We start from the raw sequence: 19,771 nt of genomic DNA on the forward strand, positions 1-19,771 counted from the left end.
TCAGAGGAGTGGGGGTTGTTGTTGTTTTCTCCCTATCTTCTACTCTCAGGCTTAATGATAAAGTTGAGAATCCACATGTCTGAATCTTTGAGAATAGCCTGGAGCAGTAAGGATAAGAAGGCATTATCTGAGCAGAGGAGGTGTTAAAACAAGCCAGTATAAAAGGCTCCTAACAAGTACTTAAAGGGCATTTCTGAAGGGCCTTTACTCTGAAATGTCTAGTCAAAAGGATGCTAATCAGACACATGTTATTCCTGAATTGCAGGGGGTTGGACTAGATGACCCTGGGGAACATTCCAACTCTACAATTCTATGATTCTATGTTAGATACATACCTGGCAGGTGCCTATTCCAGCAAATGGTGGTGCAATGTGATACAACATCTCTCTGTGTGAACCAAATCTCACAAACATAGCAGATGGCTCAAGACGGCTCCAGGTCACATTGTTGGCCAACCCAATGCAATGCAACTTTTATGTGCATGGAAGATTTCACACGCACTGCATAGCAGGTGGCTCAAGATGACTCCAGTTTACATTGTTGGCCAAGGACCAGCGCAGTGCAATGCAATTTTTATGTGCGCGGCAGATTTCACATGCATAGCTGGTGGCTCAAGACGAATCTGGTTCACATTGTTGGCAAACTCGAGCATGCAGCTCAGGATTTTCTCTGCTATATCAGCTAATATCAGGTCTTCCGGACTAACTTGGCAAGTCCTGCAAGTTGGGCAGGTGTCGCTATCCTGTATCAAGTGCTCTGCTGGCCAAAAGGTGGGCATGAAGAACTCAAAGTGCGGGGAAGGAGGGATATATGGAAACACACACACGTACACACTTATCATTTTGTTTATCTTACTGAACACTGTCGCCATCCTATTTCCCCAGGGGCAGCTCTTCAAAGCAGCCCCTTAGCAGAGAAGCATCTCTCTTCCTTTTGCTAGGTGGGTGTTGTAAAGAGTTACCTCTGGGAAAACCGAGAGGGGGAATCAAAACCCCACGTGCCCTGTGGGACCCTCTTCAGCTGGAGATGGGCTTCAGGCCCCCAGCCTCAATTGTCCCATGCGCCGTTTTGAAGAGCTAACTCTAGTAAGTTCATAAGGAGAGAAGGAAGCATCTTCATCACCCAGCATCTGGCATTCATTGGCACACTGCTTCTGAACATGGCTGTTTGGCATGTTTAGAGTAGAACTTCCTCTGCTTTTCTGCTCCATCAGGGCTGAGGCTGGTAGGCTAATCTGTCTGCCCCACCATTAAAAGCTGGTAGATCTCTCCAGCAGCTGCTGCCAGGTGGCAAAGCAGATGAGAAGAGAATGGGAAACAGTAAGTCCCAGAGCTGGCAGGTTCCCAGCTGAAGTAGTGAGAGAGCCCAGGTGGCAAGCTCTGATTAATCCGAGCTCTATTTTTAGTTAACAATCCATTAATCAGTTAATTGCACCCATTAATTGATTTTTTTAATAATAAAAAAATCCATGCCTTCTAAATAGATACCCCAGTAACACCATAAACTATTTAGGCAGAAAAAAACGAGTTCCATTTCAACTGTGATCACAGTGGTTCCTCTGCAGTTTATCATTTGTTCAGAGAGATCAGGTTTAGTGGTATTTTATAGGTAGCGTGCTAGGGACAAGGCAGTTCACAATTCAGCTGGAGAAAATAGGTCTATTGCATTTATATCTCATCTTACCTTTTCCGGAAGTAAGCAACACACCGTTAAAGGGACCTGCCACACCTTGAATATTCTAAGATTCCCTCTGTGGTCCATGTCACCCATGCTGTGCATTCTCTTGTTGCACAGCACACCTGGGTGGGTGAAGGTGAGAGCAAGCGGTAGGAGGAGCTGTGGATGCTCTCAGTTCGTTTTCCTATCTCAGCCCAACCTGGTGCCCTCCAGATGTTTTGGACTACAACTCCCATCACCCCAGGCCTTTGGCCACACTGGCTGGGGCTGATGGGAGCTGCAGTTCACAACATCTGGAAGGCACTAGGATCCAGTCTCAGCTACCATAATTTCCAGGGCTAGGAGAGCTTTGAAGAATAAATCAGAGTCCTAAGCAGCTGGGCAGGGAGAGGCTTGTTCCCAAATTAACAGCGGCACCTACTGGCCAAGTAGAAACCTGCACAAGACACTGAATTCTAGGCAATGCACACAGAAGCAGCTGATTTAACATCACTTAGTGATGTTGCCCAAGCTTCTAATTGGTTGGCCCATACTTTGAAATTAGCTGGTCATAATTCCTATATGAACAATAAGCCCTGGTTCTGACTTACTGAAATATTTTTGTGATTACAACCAAGATTTGTTACAAGTTAATGTATTGTCCACTTGGGTCAGTCTGAGTGACTGGCCTAACTACATCATCTAGTTCAGGCATCCCCAAACTGCGGCCCTCCAGATGCTTTGGCCTACAACTCCCATGATCCCTAGCTAACAGGACCAGTGGTCAGGGATGATGGGGACTGTAGTCCAAAACATCTGGAGGGCCGAAGTTTGGGGATGCCTGATCTAGTTCAATATTGTCAAACCTGACTATCACAGACTCTCCAAGGTTTCAGACAGGGAATTATTCCCAACCCTACCTGAAGGTGGCAGGAACTGAACTCAAGACCTCAGACACTGAGCTAACTGAAACTGATCCCGGGGCCAGGGTTCAAGCACACCAAAACAATCTGCTTAAATAATAGGTGCCTCACTTCCAGGCCACCATCTGCGGAAGTAGACACACAGCAAATAACTCACAATCTATAAAACTACAGAGTATGAATAACCTTAGACTATCACCAGCAAACAACACAATATATGCTTAAGTAAATAAAGTGTGTTTTGAGCTGGCACCAAAATGATAGAAGCCAAACTTCAGAGGGAAGTTTATGGAACTTCAGAGGGAAGTTTATGGAACTTCAGAGGGAAGTTTATGTTTATGGAACTTCATTCCATAAACAGAAAGCCCCTTTCTCACATTGCCACATACAGTAATGACGCTCTGCAGGCAATGGGACATTGAGGCCACCCAAAGATCTTAACGCACTCTTAGCACATGATCAGGATGATTTTTTCTTTAACCCTTCAGTCACTCTTTTTAAAGCCCACAGAGGTCCTGACTCATGATGCTGCCTGCCTCCCTCCCCCCCCCCCCAGTGGAAGCTCTATATTTATTTCCAGTCGCTTGTTAAAACTTGAATTTGTTGCTCTCCTTTCCAACCACAGTGAATTATAATTCACACCAGCAAGAACATTAAACGGACATCTCTCAAGCTACATGATGGCAACTAAATAGCTGCTTGGTGTAGAACCAGTGGTGATAAGGAGAAGGATTTCTGTGAATAGTGATAACATCCCACAAAAAAGCACTAGTAGAGGCGGTTCTATTCTGGGATAGTTTTTTCTGTTTATAGTCATTGTAATGGCTTTATTGTCATGTACTGTTTTTAATTTTATGGTATGCCTTTTGCTCTTGGGGCGCTATCAGATGACCTATTTATTGAGCATCCATCTGGAGTTGTTTACAGGGAGTTTAAACAACATTATCTATTTATTGAGCATTTGCTCTATTTACAGGGAGGTTAGATGGTGCAAGTGTTATCCCACATTTTTCTGCGCATTTTCACATCACTTTCCTTATTGCAAAAAGTCCAGTCTTTGGGGGAAGCAGGTGGGTTTCAGAAGAGCTGCAAATCAGCTATAATTGCACAACTTGAATTTGCAGGTACATAACTGAATCCTACCCCAAAATAGCAACAGCCTAGAAGTGTCCTTAATTTTCCATATGTCACTTAGAGACTCTTTTGTAGTAAGCCGCTAATAAGCCACATTAGTAATTATTATTATGATTATTAACACATCATTTTGGCTGGATCAAGACTATATGTAAGTCTTTTAGGGTGTGGCCTCACAATGGTTTTCAACTCGACAGTGAACCTCTCCCTGGTTGGGCCAAATCTCTTCCCTAATTGTGCAATATTAGATCTCAGCTGTCATTATGCAGTTGGAAGTACAGTACTACTTCGCCACTTTTTCAGAGAAGCAAGCTAATGCTTTTGCCCGGACAAACTATCATTCATTTGGGGGTGGGAGTGGAATGGAAAGCAACACACATTCACTGGGGCTTTTAACAAGTGACCGGAAGGTTTTTGTAATCAATCAGGTCAAAGCTTGATGAAAACTGGAGCTCCCCGAGTGAGAAATAACTCACTCCATTCCCTTTCTTCTCTTTCAGCTTGTCATGAGAATAGGGATGATGAGAGAGAATGAAAACATACCAGATGCTGAAATTCAGTGATAAGCTCCCTTTTCAGATGCAGACGGGAAGCCAAAACATGGCACCTGAGGAAGGCCTGCTGTGAAAGGGATCAATGCTGGAGCTGCACAAAATAGAAAAGGGCAGAGGGTGTGCGGATAGTTCGCTTGCTCGCTGATTGATTGATTTCATAAACATTTATACACTGCTTGATTGTAAAAAAAAAAAAAAATCAAAGCAGTTTACAAAAAAAGATAAAAAATAAAATCAAGAAAAAAATCACAATACTTTAAAACATACAAAAAGTTAAAATACTAAAACAGATTAAAATTCACACCAGCAATTCTAAGCATCTGGATAGGCTTACCTATACAATAATATTTTTAGCAGGCACCAAAAAGAATACAGTGAAGGTGCCTACTTGATATCAATAGGCAGGGAGTTCCAAAGGGCAGGTGCTGCCACACCAAATGACTGAGTCCTTACAAATGTGGGACGGGTGTTATGTGGCTTCTACGGTAGTGCCAGCTCTGCCGATCAAAGTGGTTGAGTGGGCACATGTGGGGTTGGGTGATCATGAAGGTAAAATGGTCCCAAGTCATTAAGGCTTTGTAACACCTTGAACTTGGCCCGGTAGCAGGTCGGCAACCCGTGCAGCTCTCTGAGCACAGGTGTCGTATGCTGACAAGATCCCACCCCTGTCAGCAATTGTGCTGCAGCATTCTGCACTAGCTGCAGCTTCCAGATTAAGCACAAGGGAAGCCCCACATAAAGTGCATGGCAGTACAGTGGTACTTTGGGTTAAGAACTTTAATTTGTTCCAGAGGTTCGTTCCTAACCTGAAACTGTTCTTAACCTGAGACACCACTTTAGCTAATGGGGCCTCCCGCTGCCGCCGCGCCACAATTTCTGTTCTCATCCTGAAGCAAAGGACTTAACCCGAGATACTATTTCTGGGTTAGTGGAGTTTGTAACCTGAAGCGTATGTAACCTGAAGCCTATGTAACCCAAGGTACCACTGTAATCCAGTCTTGAAGTAACCAGTGGGAAATCTACTGTGACAAGGCTTTCCTGGCCCAGGAACAGCCATAGCTTTTGAACCAGTCGCAGTTGATAAAAGGCACTTCTTGCCACTGAGGCTACCTGAGCCTCCAGTGACAAAGCTGGATCGAGAAGCACCCCCAAACCACGAAACTTGCTCCTTCGGGGGGGCTACAACTCCATCCAGAGTAGGCAACTGGCCAGACATGGGAGCTACACACTAACAGTGCCTCCATCTTGTCAGGATCCAAGCTTGGGTTGCTGTTTTCTTATCCATGTCATCCATCTGCGTGACTAAGGGCGACTCTCTTCCATTGCCAGGCCTGAACCCAGATTGGAATGGATCTAATATTCCTTTATTGCAGGGGGTTAGACTAGATAACTCTTGTGGTCCCTTCCAATTCCACCATTCTGATTCCATGATTCTATTATTCCAGATCATCTATGTCCTCCAAGATTGCTTGCAAGCTGCCCCGCCTCTTGTTCCTTTGTCAGAGTCAATGTTTCTTTCTTTTGGCTAAGCAGAGCTTGAGATAAAGTTGAACAAACTTTCTCTGTTTAAAAAAAAGGAAACCAAGTACAAATGTTGACCCTGCAAGAGCAAAGAGCAAAATGCCTAGGGAAATTATGGACATTGGTCTCTAGGGAGGCTTTTAGATCAATATTTGTTTGTTTGTTTGTTTGTTTACCCAGCTCTTCAGCCAAAATGGCTCCCAGAACCACTGACATTCATAAAGCAAGACAGTCCCTGTCTACAGACTCGCCATCTAAGAGACATGACACAAAAGGAAAAGAGGGGGGGGGGGCAAATTCAGACCTCAATTCTTAAAGTTAAATAGTAGTTCTTATAATCACAGGGGGAAAGTGCTGTTACACTCAAGTCCTGCTTGCAGGCTTTCCATAGTTACACTTGAGTGTAACTTGGCCACTGTGAGAACAAGATACTGGGCTCAGTGGGCCATTGGCCTCATCCAGCAGGGCTCTACTTATGTTCTTAATGGTTAATCTGCTGCATGGAATCATCCCAGCTGCTCCAAAAAGAACTCTGGTGTGTTTTTCATCTTCAAAAAATGGTTGCGCAGTGCTATTCTATATACATTTACTTGGAAGTAAGCCCCCTCCGGTTTCAGGAGGTCCTCTGTGTGTGTGTGTGAGTGTGTGTGTGTGTGTGTAGAGGATTGCAGCCTTTTTTCAGAAGAAGCAAAAGCAACATTTCCTTTGGAAAGCAGCTAATGAAATATTAAAGACGCGTCAGATATCCCAGCCTCGTTGCATATCCCCTTTCCCAAAGCCTTGCTTGAAACAATATTGGTGGGGGACTGCTAGTACCGTACTGCTGTTGCTTGTGCCCCTTGCACATATTCATGCACAATCATACACTTCCTTGCTCCATGTGCCAAGCATGCCTCACTGTACCTAAGACTGTGTATATACCATACCTTTAAAGCACACACACACACACCAAGAATTCGGGGGGGGGGGTTAACTCTTCACAGAGCTACAATTCCCAAGGTCCTTGGGAAACTACAGTTCCCAGAATTATTTCAGAGGGGTGTGCTTTAAGTGCATGATGCTTACACAGCCTATGAAAGTTTTCAGCCGAGGATAACTAGAAAGCTGGTGTATCTAGATGAATAGCTTTGTCTTGTCTCACAGCTCAGATTTGATATTTTTTTAGTACTACCTACTGGGAGCTGAGCCCACTGACACAGGCCGTGTTGACATTGCATTGTGGGAGTGAAAAATGGAAAGCTAAAGCTATAAAGTCTGGCTCCGTGCTCTGTCTGGATTGCATATGCATTGCTCAGATCTATTCAGATTGATCCGGGGGGCATGAATAATGCAGAAGGCATGAGAGGAGTGGGGAAGGTGAATTTGACATGCCCAATGGTATTCCAAGGCCAGCGCTGCTCTGCATATTGAAAACGGGGCTCAGTCCTCCTCGTCGCAGCCCAGTGCAATCGAACTGGCAGGCAGAAGAGTCTTTGCCAGAGAGCAGCTTCTTGCAGCGACTCAAGCCAATCTTGCAAACGGCCTCGGGAAGGAAGACCAAAGTGGTGTAAAATGAAGCATATTCAGGGTGTGCTGTTCATCGCCATGGGAGGTGGTGGAAAGTCACACAGCCTTGCCCCTTGGCCCACAGGATCAGGAAGGGCCCTAGGTGGAAATTGGTGGGGAGAGGAGTGTCGGAAGGCAGAGAGCTGTCCAACACCCTCTTCCTCACATCTCGATTCAAAGAGAAGAGACATTTGAGAGAAGGGTTTTTTTTTAATTCTCTTTGAATGCAGTTGGCGTGTCCCTATCTGAGTCTTCCAAGGAGGGGCTCTCGCAATAGGGGAGGTGTCAGGGTGTAGTAAAAGCTTCTTAAATGGTTGTGTGTAAAGAAAGCATGAAGCCAGCCTCATGGTATAGCCCATTCTTTTGCTTATAACTGGGATGGTTCAGATAAGATTTCAGAGATCCTTCTCTTTTTGTGATGTGTTTCTGTTCAGTCTGGGCAGACACCCAAGAATATCCACCATCCTACCCAAGCAGCTATCCCACTGTCTCTTTTCTATCATAAGGGTATTATTATTTATTAGTATTTATTAGTAACATTCCTTCTGAATTAGTAATTCTATGTACATCCACCTAAGCGAGGAATTCCCACTAAGTCCCCATCTGTGGTTAACAGTCAATTCCTTTTCCCAGGGAACTCTGGGAACAGTAGCTGCATGAGTCCCCTAACCACTCTCAGCTGCCTTGACAAACTACAGCTCCCAGGATTCTTTGAGGGAAGCCATGACTAGTCAGGTAGTACAATGCTGCTTTAAATGTATAATACCGATGGTGTCTTAGAGACCCATTAGAAAGGGACAAGGCTGGTCATACTATGAGGCAGAGTGAGGCAACTGCCTCAGGAAGCAAATGCTGAGGAGTGGGAAGGGCCAGCAAAGCCTTGGATGACAGAACTCTGCTGTCACATAGTCAGTCCTATACCTGCCCTGAGGTACAGAGGAGGCAACCAGTGATGAAGTAAAAATTTAAGTGCCAGTCAGGTTGGATTCTGTGCATGGAATTTATTATCTGAGTGGGAAAGGGATGAGCTGCCATCTTGTCTATCGCCCTGGGCAGTAAAACATATTGTGCCAGTGCTGATGGGTTGAGATTTGCTCTTTCATTTGCCCATAGTGGGAAAATATGAAGCACTGTGTAGCAGTCACCTGTCATGAATCCCCTCAGATTGTTGTATTTACCCTCCTCTCTTGACTTCTTTTGCCGTGATAACTCCAAGGTTGCTATTCAGGAGGTGAGAAACGGGGAAAGGATAAAAGTGGGGGGGGGAGGTCAAATGAGAAGGAGAAACAATTACTGTTTTGTCTCCCATTTCATTGGTGGACCTGAAAACAAAAGAGAGGATACCCAAATTGTAATGCGGCAATCCTAATCTGTAACTATGGTCGCGCCCACACTGCGAGAGGGATTCGATGTTACGCTTTTCTGATTGTTCCACCAGCACAAAATTTCTGCTTGCTTGATGGAATTGACACCCCCCCCTCCTCTCCTATGCACTCTTCTCAGGGTTCTCCTGACAATATTTGGGGGAGGCATGTGACCGCATGGGGCGAGGAGACGGGGTAAACCCTCCTTGCACTAGCAAGAGCCCTTCAACTGGCTTCTCTTAGAGCAGGCATCCCCAAACTTCGGCCCACCAGATGGTTTGAGATTACAATTCCCATCCTCCCCGACCACTGGTTCTGTTAGCTAGGGATCATGGGAGTTGCAGGCCAAAACATCTGGAGGGCCGCAGTTTGGGGGTGCCTGTGTTAGAGTGCCAGTTGAGTTGAATATATTTAAAGCATATGGCTGCCCCCCCCAAGAATCCTGGGAACTGTAGTTTACTCCCTCTCATTTCCCAGTACTCTTAACAAACTCCAGTTTCCAGGAATCTTTGGGGAAAACAACGTGCTTAAAATGCATGGTGTGGTTGTGACCTATTTATTTTTATTCTGTAGTAAGGACACCAAGAAAGGGAATAGTTCTCTCTACTGGTTGGACCTCTTTCCTAAATAAGGAAAATACCTCCACAATTCAGAGCCCGGATACTATAAACCTAAAATTAGGCCTGAGTGAGGTCTCAGGTGCCACAAGACCACTGTTCCTCAGGCTCTGTGAGGATTTAGTTTCTGCATGAATAACACCTGACAAACGGGCTTTGGTTGTCACCAGTTCACTTTGTTCTCTGCATATTTTTGACGGATCATTTTGCTCTAATCCCATGTGACCACCGTTGCCTGGCGCCACCAGGCTCTTTTCCTTTAGGATGCCAGTGCCTTCCTGACCCTCCCTATATCTTGCCTACTCAGGTGTCAAGATGTCACTGAAAGTGCAGACGAGTAACATCACAAACAAGAATGACCCCAAGTCCATCAACTCCAGAGTCTTCATTGGGAACCTCAACACAGCAGTGGTCAAGAAGTCAGACGTAGAGACCATCTTCTCTAAGTACGGCAGGGTGGTGGGCTGCTCTGTTCACAAGGGCTATGCATTTGTACAGTACTCAAACGAGAGGCACGCACGGGCAGCTGTCCTGGGGGAGAATGGGAGAGTACTCGCCGGGCAGACATTAGGTAAGGACTCGTTGCCTCTTTCTCTAATATCCTTATTTGGAACTTGGTATGTGCAGACTAAGGTGGAAGGGAACCCTCGGAAAAACTGACGGTCCCTGTGGAACTGGGGGAAGGCCTCTCCCATGTGAAGTGGAAATGAATATCACAGAGTTTTGACTTTTGCATGGAAAGTTGTACTCTTGAAATAGAACCTTGAGTTGCAAGGCTAGGCAACCTATGCAAAAAAATGTGTTCCTGAGGTTGTTTTAAGAGGACTTATGTCATAAGCTCCCTAGCCTTGGAGGAGGCATGAAAGAAAATGGCTTTGGTTTCAGAGGAGTATTAATTTCTGGAGCTGATCCCCTCTACTCCTCTTCGATAAGCAGCGTCAAGAATTAGCCTGCTATTTGTCGAGATACTTCTCATGTACTCTAAAGCAAATGTTGATTTGCACCCATTTTCCTTCTGCATAAGTAAAATGTTCACACTTTACAACTTTATACTGCAAATACATGCCTCAAAGAGAGTATTACATGGAGGGGCAGTGCTTGTATTATTACTGTTTCCATTATTTATTAAATTTGTATATCGCCCTTCATCCTTAGATTTCAGGGCGGTTCACAACATAAAAACACAAGATAAAAACACAAAATACATGATAAAAACAAGAACAACCCTCGCCCCAAACATATTTTAAAGGGTTTAGGATATTCATCAGCCAAAGGCCTGGTTGAAGAGGAACATTTTTGCCTGGTGCCTAAAAGTGTATAATGAAAGTGCCAGCTATCAATTAATTGGTTAATTCATTTAATTAAATCAGCATATTATAACTAACATTTCAAAAAAGAAGCACCATGTTGCAATAAAACAAAAGTTACCATTCAATGTTAATAAACTTTTATGCATTACCTGTATAGCAGTCACAGGAAATCTAGCCAAATCGGCTCAAAAATAGGTTAAGTCTCTGCTTCATTAGCAGCCTGACTTATTACAGGGGGCCCTTGCTGATTAATCAACTAACATTTTAGTTAATTAATTTGCCAATTAAGCTAACGGCAGCCCTAATTTACAGGCAGCTAGGAAGCATTAGAGAAGTAGGCCAGCCCTGCTTGTAGGTCATCTGCCCACCTTCTTCTGCTGATTCTGAGTCTTTTGCAACTAACTTGGGCCTATTAGGGGCAATTTGTTGCAGATCCGTTTTGAGTCTTAGCTTCAAGACAAACAGATGTTCTAAATCTAGGTGTGTGGGTGTTCAGGATTTCATTTTATGCAGTGAGGCTGCCAGCTGCTGAACATGAAGTGATGATGATGTTTGCTGTGGTATGTGCTACAGAAGCACTCAGAGGTCCCAAATCAAATTAGGCACCTAATGTGGCACACACACTGAAAAATGCAAAAGGCTTATTCTCAGTGCTTTGGTGCCATGATATGTGACCGCAGCCCCCAATTGTTCACATATTGCAAAAAGCAGCCCATCTACTACTAAACAGCCAGGAATGATCACGCCGCACAGGAGAGGGCTTTAATCATGAACTACTAGAAACGAAAGGAGAGAACACTATAAACTACCAAATATCCTTGGGGATAATCCTGATTACCTGCACTGCAAACATAACATGTAAGCAAGCTCACTGTGGAAAATATGTCCTGATGGAAGTGGTTACTTCATTTAAACCTTGCTTTCATTGAAAAGTCTGAATGCTGCATCCAATATAGCTCATTCTTGGTATATATGCTCTGTTTTAATACAGTAGCTGTAATACTCTGCCCAAAGCCCTTATTACTGTTGAAAAGTGATAGAATCTTCTCATTCAGATCACATCTGCTTCTCTTTAAACTCCCTAGCAGCTCAGTAGTACAGGTTAATTTTCTGAGGTCTCTGGTTGAAGGATCTCAAGTAGCACAGCTGGGAAAGCCTGGGAAATTTTGAAAGGGTCCATGGCTCATTGGTAGATCACATGGTTTGCATACCAAATATTCTAAGATTCCATTCCTAGCATCTCTAGTTACAGCATATTGGGCCCCATCTGATAAGCTCAGCAGCCATTCTGAGTTAGATGATACAACTACGTACTGTGCCAGAATTATACCTCTAATATGCCCAGCCAGATATTGCTAGAAAGTCCACAATCAGAACTTGATCACTGTTGTTTATGCTCAGAATCTGGCTATGTCGTTTTCAGAGGTACTGAGTCAACCCTCCTCTGCCTTCTTTGATTCAGGTGCACATTGGTGCATGAAACCACCCACAGAGTTGCACCTTTTCTGCTAGAAATGCACAGAGCTTGCTCTCATGCCCAATAGCAACTATGGAACTGGACCACTCACTTGCTATTGCCAATCAGTATGTACCTGTATAAACACCTGTACAGTTGAAAGAACAGCTCTTGAGCTCCCCAAAGTCGGAAAGGCAGGGAGCTTCCTCCCAATGCAAATAGTAGCTTTAAACAGGGTTTTTTGTCAACAATAATAAAAGGAAATATGCGAGTCACTCTCTTTAGGTTGATTCATTCTCAAAACAGTTAATCTCTATTTCATCCCATCCTTAGCTATTTTGTCATCTGAGTATTTTAAACCAGTGGCAAGCAAGATTAGATTTTGCCCAGCTGCATCTAATATCCCTACCTCTTGGAAGGATTAATGATCCCCGTCTCCTAGAAGGATCATTAAGAGTAGGGCTTTTCTTTTCAACCAGAACTCGCTGGAACTCGGTTCTGGCACCTCTCAAGTGGGTGCCATTCCCATTAGAAGAGAACATGGTGAGTTTCAGCACCTCTTTTTCTAAAAAAATAGCACCGAAGATGACACATTTCCCCATGGAAAAGCGCCCGGATTGTTCAGTCGGTAGAGCATCAGACGCGGGTGGCGCTGTGGTCTAACCCACTGAGCCTAGGGCTTGCCTATCGGAAGGTCAGCGGTTTGAATCCTCACAACAGCGTGAGCTCCTGTTGTTCGGTACCAGCTCCTGCCAACCTAGCAGTTTGAAAGCACGTCAAAGTGCAAGTAGATAAATAGGTACTGCTCTGGTGGGAAGGTAAACGGCGTTTCCGTGCACTGCTCTGGTTTCGCCAGAAGCAGCTTAGTCATGCTGGCCACATGACCTGGAAGCTGTGCGCCGGCTCCCTCGGCCAGTAAAGCGAGATGAGCTCCGCAACCCCAGAGTCGTTCGCGACTGGACTTAACTGCCAGGGGTCCTTTACCTTTTTAAGCCCCATGGAACTCATTTTTAGTAGACATTTAAGGGATTTCACAGGAAGATAAAGAATGATGGGTCGGAAAAGGAAGAGTTCAGCTAATTTGACAGAAATAATTTTAGGAAAAGAAGAAAGCAGTATTTCTCTGTTCAGATGAATTAATAAATGTAAGGTCGAGACATAGAAGGCAAGAGAAGTAAATATTCTTAGGTCATGAGCTGAAACTTTATTATTGGAAAATACTGTTCCAAGACTCTTTTAATGCAGTGATTTCTTGCAAGTCAATGAGGGGGGATCATTTAATATAGTGAGGCTGAGAGCTGAGACATAAGTGACACCAGTTCAAACATAAGCATGTCTACTCAGAAGTAAGACCTACTGAATTCAATGGTGCTTACTCCCAGGTCAGTGGAGTTAAGGATTGCAGCCTAAGGTTCTTTCACCAGCCCACCTTGGGTCTTCTGGCAAGCATAAAGTATGTTCCTTTAAGTGGTTTCTGAGCTTGTTAATTGTGTTCACTGTGAGTTTTGCTAGTGACTGTATCTTGGGAAAACTCTTTTGAGAGTTAAATTTCGTTCATGTCTACGCCAAGCTTTTCATGGAATGTATTTTTTTACTCACTTTAAGTGTCTCTTGAAATCTTTTATTTTTAAGCTCATGTCAGAGCAATCCAACCAGATTCAGGTGTTGGCAGCAGAACTTTCTGCTTGGGTGTTTTTCACATATCTTGTTTACCTAGTGGTTTACCAACTGCAGGGGGAGAGGGGTTTGAAAGTTTACCTGCTAGAGGCATCACGACAATTTGGGGAGCAGGGGGAATTACCCCCCCAGGCACCCCACCTTCTTGGTTTTTAAAACAGTTACATTAAATACAGATGAATTAAACATAATATTTATCTATGGATGGAGATAAATTTAATTCAGTTCATATTTGCAACTGAACTTACCTAATGTTCACTTTCTGAAACAATACACAAAACACAGCCATCCTTCGAAACTCATCCTTGGCTGAATTTTGCAACAAAGTTATCCAGCCAAGTAAATGCAGCCAATGCATGCAAAAGTGCATGCATTAAAGGAAAGTGTTAATAATAATTATAATAATTATAATTTATTATTTATACCCCGCCCATCTGGCTGGGTTTCAAATGCATATATTGGTGAAAATAACATACAAAAATGCATTGTATTAGGTGGAATTGCTTTGCAAAAATATGCACAGTGAGCAAAATTGCATACAAATGTGTGTATTTATGAGAAATTCCCACTGAAATGCCGATGGAACCTTTTTTAAAAAAATCAAGATTGCAAGATGATGTGGGAATAGAGAGAACAGAATTTAAGACTGGATAAATGAGAATCTGAGAGAATCCAAAAATTGATATGCTTGCCCACTCCTAAATGTAGCTTGGCCTACACAATCCATTACAATGTGAGCTGCACAATAAGGTGGTTATGCCTTTCTGCATTTTGACTGGTATTAGGAAAACAAACTTTTCACATCTGTCTCAAACTTCCCCAGCCAATGTACGGGAAGGTCCACCCACAATAGTGACAGCATCTAACTCGGTATCTGTTTGCTTGAAATGAATTGTTTCTTACAGTAACATTTTTATTTTTGTATGTGTGCAATGTTTTGAAATGTCACCCGCTGAGCAGCTCTTGTCACCAGGCATAAACTGAGAATTGTTGCTGAAGATAGCATTCTCCATCAGAAATTGGCATTTTTGATCTCCCAGTAGGTGGTGGTGATATTGAAGGCGGCAGGAGTGCTAGACACGCCTGTGCAGAGGACCAAAACCTATTCCCACCCTGTGCAAAGTCTGGCGCAACAACCTGAAATGAGAACTCAGAACATTTTGCTATCCTTTTAGAAAACAGATATTGCCATTGTATTATAAATCCACCCCACACACACACCAGTGTGTGGTGTGGGAAGCAGTTCTCCAAAGCAACACACAATGCTCTCTGGTTATCACCTTATTCTTATGAAAAACCTTAAGCAAAACTGAAATGCAGCTTGCAATCTATTTTTATTTATATGCTGCTTGGTTTTTTTTTTTAAAAAAAGCCTGTAAGATCCCACCCCACCCCCACCCACCATGGCCCCCTCCACCTCTTCCCCCTTTTAATGTCTCAACAAATGAAACTGATCTGTAGAAAATGTAACTTGAAAGAAGAGACATTGCACATATTTTTTTGGAAACCAAGAAATCTTTAATAAAAAATACATTAAAAATATGAAACCTCCGTAAGAAAAAGCAATTAAAATAACAAGACTTTGGAAACTGACATAATGAAATCGCCAAAATGTAGGTAAAATCAAGAGTTTCAAAAAATAAAATGGAATAAAATTACAAGTCTGGGTAGGCTCATTTCAACAGGCAGTGAAAATAGCTCTATGAAGGGCCCTCCCTAAAATCAATAGGCAGGGAGTTCCAGAGAGGAGCTGCTGCCACACTTGCAGTTCCTTGCAAGTGCAGAACAAACATTACAGAATAGGGAATGTGTAAAAGTGCCAGTTCTGCACATAAAAGCAATTGAGTGGGGACATACGGGTAAGACGATTCTCCAAGTAAGCTGGTCCAAAGCTGTTGAGGGCTTTTTATACTAATAGTCACACCTTGAATTGGGTGCTACTTTGCACGCATGACACCAGGGCCAGGGCTGCAATGTATGGCCGCACTCATGTGCTCGTCTTGTCTGCGAGTATACCACCTGACTAGGACATGTGCTTCTTCTGTAGAGCAGTAACTTTGCAGTGTTTCCCCCAAATAACTTGTAAGCTCTGTTGTGTCTCAATGTTGAAACTGGCAGGCACCCGTATCATTTTTTATGTCTCCTTAGCTTTGGAAGGAAAAATGCCTGTGATCTGTGTTGCTGTACCTTTGTGCCGGCAACTTCCCAGTGTGTCAGGGGTGAAGTGAAGCCGGAAGGGCCTTGTGAGGTATTTCGTCAAGCATCCAAACATTTTTTCAGAAAACAGGATGGCAGGCTACATCACCTTTCCTTATGCTTTGCTTCTAGAAGGCGGTCTGCATCTTTGTTCGCAGAGTTACTTTGTTTGGTTTCCATGCAGACCGCGAAAATTTGACACACATTTCTATCCTCCTGTATATCACACACCCCTTCAGTACAGAGGTTTAGGGATGAACATTTCCTTGGCAGATCAAAAAAGCATTGTTCTCCCCTATTGTGGGAGTTGAAGACTATCTATTAAATCATGCTGGGTGACTTCAAACATGTGTCTGCACCCAGCACAGCCTTTAGCCTCAACTGAATGGAAGCGGGCTCAGAGGAACACAACTAACATCTCCTGTGTGCTCTATATTTGGCATTCATTTCACAGGAGGATGAAGGTAGACAATGGCTATAAGCTGAGAGCAGTGTATGTGTGGCTTGGATCCAAGGATGTTTTGCACAAGCAGAAAGGCACTTCTGTATGAGCAAGACAGTCTGTGCACAGGGAGTCTGAAGGACAATCAGGAGAATTTGGCCAGTCTCATGCTATCCCATACACTGGCGGATGAACGGGGGTGCGAAGGGAGTGAACTGCCCCCAGCACCACTATTCCAGTAGGGTGCCATCATGGTAGCCCCTCGGACATGCGCCCCATGCCCCCAGACGGTGCGTTGCATCCCCAGAAAGCGCACCACACCCCTGCAGGCAGTGCACCATGCCCTCGTGGGTGGTGTACCACGCCCCCAGGATGTGCACCATGCCCCCACGGGGATGTGCCAGCCACGCCCCCGTCTGCTCTCCGCCCCCAGTAACAGAGCATTGCAGCTTCGCCACTGATCCCAGCGGCCACCTTAGGTGGCAGAATCCTGCAGAGCAGTGCCCCCATCCGTGCCCCACCCACCACTGCCACTGCTGTAGAAGTGAGGAGGAACGGCTGTGGCTTCTGGCAAGATCTCACAAAACTCTCACTTGACCTCCAAGATCTCACCAGAAGCCACTGCCGTGCAACCCCAAGAAGTGAGGCTTCAGTGGAGTGGGGTGTGGAGGAAACAGCACTTTCCCATTCCACTGCAGGTGGCAGACCAGGATGGGCCACCCATGCTTAGAGGGTCCCTCTGAGACACGGGGGCTGAGGGAGCTAGAGTGCAGGAAGGAACAAGGAAATGAGTGGAGTTCTGCTTAACAAGGTGGGGAGAATAGAGAGAGGGAGAGACCCATTTGAGTTATGAACAAGAAACCATGGTTTGCTGTTGTGTTACATGAGCTATAGCAAGCTACAGGTCTGTGTTGTCCATCCTTCACTTCCGTTCCTCCTTTGCACACAAGAGAAGGAGATAGAAGTTTTCATTCCTTGTTTCCAACAAGCCACATTTTTCAATTTCAGGTGAAGATGCACCTCTTTGCCCAGGCTTTTGAGGAGAAGCAAGGTGTATTGGGCACCTGAATTTCTGTTGCTGCTAGTAATTTTATTTTTTGTTTTGTGCTGTTTTGATCATATTGTTTAGATCTGATATCTTCCAACCATGCGTGCACTCCTAATCCTTTGAGCTCTTTCCCCTTCTCTCCTCTCTTTTGTGAAAACTAAAGTCAGGAGATAATCTTCACAAAAGAGTGGAGGAGTGAAGGGGAAAGAATTCACAAGCGCTAGGAGTGCATGATTAAACATCAAATGGAGATCAAATGGCCTTATATCTCTACCAGTGCTTAGATGTTTACTAAACTGTGAGTCATCTCAAACAGGTTTTGGCAATATGGAAATATATTTACTTTTATTTAATGAATTGATTAGTCACTTAAAAGGCAGGTCCTCTGGCAGCTCTAGCTGACATATTTGCTGCGGAAAAAAACCCAATATATACATACCGTATACCGTACATTTTATACCCTTCACAAAAGGAGAAAGGCCAGTACTTCTTTGTATATGTTCGTCTATTTGCAGGTATAGAAATAGCAAAAAGGTATGCAAAGTATAGTGCAGATGAAGCTTTTTTAAAATGAAATAAAAAATATTTGATACAAAAAATTACGCATGAGGGATGGGAAGAGAGCAATACAGCATTAATTCCAAATTGTTATTTGCTGCAGATATAAATATGGCTGGAGAACCAAAGCCCAACAGACCCAAAGGCCTGAAGAGAACAGCATCCGCCTTATACAGGTAAGTTCTGTTGTGGTTTTCACCTAATGAAATGAATCTGACAGGGATATTCAGGAAATACAGTCTATATATGTTGTGCTGTGTGGACAGGAATGGGGAACTTCAATTGAAGCCCCCCAGGCCTTTCTATCTGGCCCTAAGGATTCTCTCCAGGATGCATCTCTCCCCCGCCCCCAAGCTGTACTCCTCATTAGTCCTACTTTATACCCTCTTTTAATGGATTTGCTTAGCTGAAACACAATCCAGAATGCCTCTTGCTTGCCAAGGATGGAGCAGAAGGGTGTGTCAATAGAAACTAGTTTACCACAAAGGTAAAATTCATATTTGTGGTTTCCATCTACTTTTGCCTCTGGCCCCTCCCACCATTGTCCTTGGAAAGCATTCCTGGACACCCCCCCCCCTTTGCCTAAGATTAGACAGGTTTTGAGAGTGATGGAACAGAAAGCGCAGCGCGGGAATGACATAGATTAATGGGGACGGAGGGGGTGAGCCTTAATGGGAGCAACACCTTTTCTAGAGAGAGATGTATTCCTTTGTCTCTCGCTGTGATTATTAAAGAAGCTAACTGGTAAGAACTCTCCTTTCGTTTGATCTGATTCCCCAAAGCCTGACAGGTTTAGAGTTTGCTCTCAAAACTGCTGTAAGAGTTTTGTTTCCCCATTAATCAGATGGAGCCATCTTGGGTTTACAGCAGTGGTTATCAAAGTGGGGGGGGGGAGGTGAGGGGATTGCTTGGGGAAGAGGACTCAACTACCAGTACATAGGTCAATTTATAATGTTAAAATGCACTGTTAGAAAAACTGACACCAGATGGTGCTGTAGAATAGAATCCAAAGTCAATGGCAGATTGCCTTGGGAGTGGGTTCCCCCCTCCCCGTGTAACTTTTTTTATAGTGTTTTTGATATCTGTGTAGATACAGCCTAAGAGGCAAGGGGATGGCAGCGGGGTGCTGGAGGTGTGAATAACTACAGTGGTAACTCAGGTTGCGGACCCAATCCGTTCCAGGGTGACGTTCGCACCCCGAATAGTCCACAACCCAATAGAGCGCTTCTGCACATGGCGCGAAGCTCGCAGAACGCTTCTGCGCATGCACGTGCAGCGGAACCCAGAAGTAAACACTTCCGGGTCCACCACGTTCGCAACATGGAGGAACGCAACTCTCAGCAGACGCAACACGAGGTGTGACTATATCGGATGTTGAAAAGCTGGTATCAGTGGATCAAGTTGGTCCATTTAATTGAAAAATATTAAACTAAATAGTTTTTAATGTGATCCAGTGAGCACATGGAGGAACAGGGTAGTGGACATCAGGTGAGACAAAGTAAATGAAAATGGTAGAGAGAAGCGTAGGAGGAGGAATAACTGATATATGGAAGGGGCAGGAGAAAGAAATAAGAGCAGGTAGGTTTTGGTTTCAGCATGGAAGAAGGGGGGAAATGTTGAGCAGAGTGTCAGGAAGTGGAGTGCCAGTAGCAAGGCCCTAGCATAGCATCAAGATTGGAGGATAAATGCTGTGAATTTCTAGGGTTGGTATAGATGAGATGGGTGCAGTATTGCTGCTTAGACAAGAAGAGAGAAAGCAAGAATTTATAG

The 19,771-nt window shown here is 44.2% G+C and overlaps 1 protein-coding gene across 2 annotated transcripts in view; it reads left to right on the forward strand.

Moving 5' to 3' along the window:
- Positions 1 to 19,771, forward strand: part of RALY (RALY heterogeneous nuclear ribonucleoprotein) — a 202,501-nt gene that overhangs the window by 157,559 nt on the left and 25,171 nt on the right. For both annotated transcript variants that reach the window (XM_035123488.3, XM_088673483.1), the window contains 2 exons: positions 9,622 to 9,885; positions 18,105 to 18,177. In XM_035123488.3, coding sequence (XP_034979379.3) covers positions 9,630 to 9,885; positions 18,105 to 18,177 — 329 coding nt within the window. In that variant the 5' untranslated portion in view covers positions 9,622 to 9,629. The remainder of the gene's footprint in view (positions 1 to 9,621; positions 9,886 to 18,104; positions 18,178 to 19,771) is intronic.

This window comes from Zootoca vivipara, chromosome 7 (genome assembly GCF_965207765.1).
Source record: "Zootoca vivipara chromosome 7, rZooViv2.hap1.1, whole genome shotgun sequence".
NCBI lineage: Eukaryota > Metazoa > Chordata > Lepidosauria > Squamata > Lacertidae > Zootoca > Zootoca vivipara.